General features: G+C 36.7%; 1 protein-coding gene across 1 annotated transcript in view; it reads right to left on the reverse strand.

The window, feature by feature from the left end:
* abcc9 (ATP-binding cassette, sub-family C (CFTR/MRP), member 9) overlaps positions 1-2,191 on the reverse strand; it is a 72,323-nt gene that overhangs the window by 1,053 nt on the left and 69,079 nt on the right. Inside the window, exons 36-38 of the mRNA XM_014030065.1 lie at positions 1,184-1,287; positions 916-1,049; positions 115-177 (exon numbers count right to left, since the gene is read on the reverse strand). Coding sequence (XP_013885519.1) covers positions 115-177; positions 916-1,049; positions 1,184-1,287 — 301 coding nt within the window. The remainder of the gene's footprint in view (positions 1-114; positions 178-915; positions 1,050-1,183; positions 1,288-2,191) is intronic.

Raw genomic sequence — 2,191 nt, forward strand, 5'->3', positions numbered from 1 at the left:
AAATTTTGYAAGTGTGAAAAACAAACTAAAATCCAGGAAAAGATGAGTAAAAGGAATAATRATAAAAGGTTTAATTCTGCATCAGCACTGAACAGACTGAGCTGAATGACTTACTGCGATCGTAACGACTGTTCTGTCTGAGAACGCCGTCATCACAACCTTCTGTAAGATGTTTTCCTGTAAAAGATGGGGAAGAAAATAGGAAATAAGCAGAGCAGAAGATGCTCCCAAGTACAGAGGCTAGTTAATACAAGTACAAAAATAAAAATAAAAGTCAAAGAAATACTTTTATCTCATTTTAGGACATGTATTTTTAACTTTGTAATCAAAGGTTCTCATTCTCAACCTCGAGTTGGCAAGACAACCTTTATGGTTGGGGACCACCGCCTCAGATACGAAGCTGCTGATCTTCACCCCGGCTGAAAACCACRCCAGTGCCAGCTGGAGGTCACAGCGTGACAAGGTCAGCTGGAGTTTGCTGCCACGGCAGCCTTTTTGTTTKCTTTTAATAAAAATATGTCTTATTTTCTCAAGCTCCTTGTGTCAAATGTCTGCATTCCAGGGTCCAAAACTCCWGAAAACTGTGACGCTCATTTGAAAACTGCTCAGAGTATTTAATTTCAAGAGTGATCTGGGGGGTGCTCAGCCCCAAGCAGGGCCAGCCCTGGCCAATTTGGTGYCCAAGGCAARAKTTTGTTGGTGCAATTTTCGAAAWMTCACTGCCTACATTTACATATGAAGATCAAGTTKTGTCCAATTAAAGCAGATACAAATTTAATTTGAATCAGAATGGTAGAAGCCTTCATTTTCACGAGGCACAAATTCCTGTTAACAAGAAGCTGTGGAGTGAAGCAGTCCTAGGSGGGATCTGGGGGCTCAGATAATTTTAATCAATCTACATCAGGTTGAACCCACCGTGGCCATGTCTATAGATGCTGTGGCTTCATCCATGATGAGGATGCTGCTCTTTCTAACGAAGGCTCTGGCCAAACAGAACAGCTGCCTCTGTCCAACGCTGAAGTTCTCCCCGCCTTCCGTCACTGTCGCATCTAAACAACAACAACAACAACAACAAAAATAACTCAATCTAAATTTAATGTTGATCCTTGAATCCTGAACTTCAAATGTGTCTTTTAGTTTATGTAAATTAATTCTATCTTTATTTGAGGTCAGTTATCAGTACCRAGTCCTCCAGGGAGCGCCTTCACCATGTTCTTCAGCTGAGCGATCTCYAGCGCCTCCCACAGGCGATCGTCGGTGCACTTCCTTTCTGGATCCAGATTAAACCTGCAACACAARTGTTTTTTATTTATTTATTTATTTTTACTTTTATACAGAAAGTTAGCAAAAAATATTGTTTTAAGGCAGCAAAATCTACTCAAACTRTATTAAAGAGTCAACAATGACTACTTCAAGAAAATCCATTCCCAAAGATGAAGGCTTAAATCCTGTTGCTATTTTTGAAACAATTCCAGTCTTAAAATATAACAGCTCATTCAATCCCCAATATTTATACATTTATATTGCTAATAATTTCCTATTCCATGTTTACTTTAGCAAAATGATGATTAAGGTTGCACAGGAAGTTACAGCTACAGCTAGCTGATGCCGCTGCTTGTCATAAGCGGAAATAAACATTAAATTCTATGTGAACATATTRCAAAAATAATGACAAACGGTTCAATAAAGACAATTTTGAACAAATTGATACGGCATTTTTTGAGAAATTTGGATCAAACGGTGGCAATCTGTTTTTATTTTAGCCGTTAGCTCATCAGCCCAGTCTAGTCAATAAACTGAAATAACCCTTTAAATATGATCAACAAAGGATATTTAACAATGAAACTCAAAAGAAAGCAGATGTTGGAAATACCATTTCATGAAAGACTAATAATTCAAAGTATTTCCTGATTTTTTAAATGTTTTTTAACTCAGTCCTTTTACTGACCTATTTACAATAACCCTAACTAATATCAAAATGCTCTTCCAGCTGTTTTTCTTAAATTATTATTTGTACCACTTACTTTGCCTTTCATCCAATTAGAATACTTTATTGATCATTAGAGCTGCAATYGTTCAAATAAAATAATTTGAGAATGGAAGACAAGCACACAAGAAAAAATAAGAAATACTATTGCATAAAAACAAGCATGGACATAAAAACAGTGATTTGGTATGAATAGTATATAGT

The sequence above is a fragment of the Austrofundulus limnaeus genome, unplaced genomic scaffold, assembly GCF_001266775.1.
Source record: "Austrofundulus limnaeus strain Quisiro unplaced genomic scaffold, Austrofundulus_limnaeus-1.0 Scaffold994, whole genome shotgun sequence".
In the NCBI taxonomy this organism is placed as follows: domain Eukaryota; kingdom Metazoa; phylum Chordata; class Actinopteri; order Cyprinodontiformes; family Rivulidae; genus Austrofundulus; species Austrofundulus limnaeus.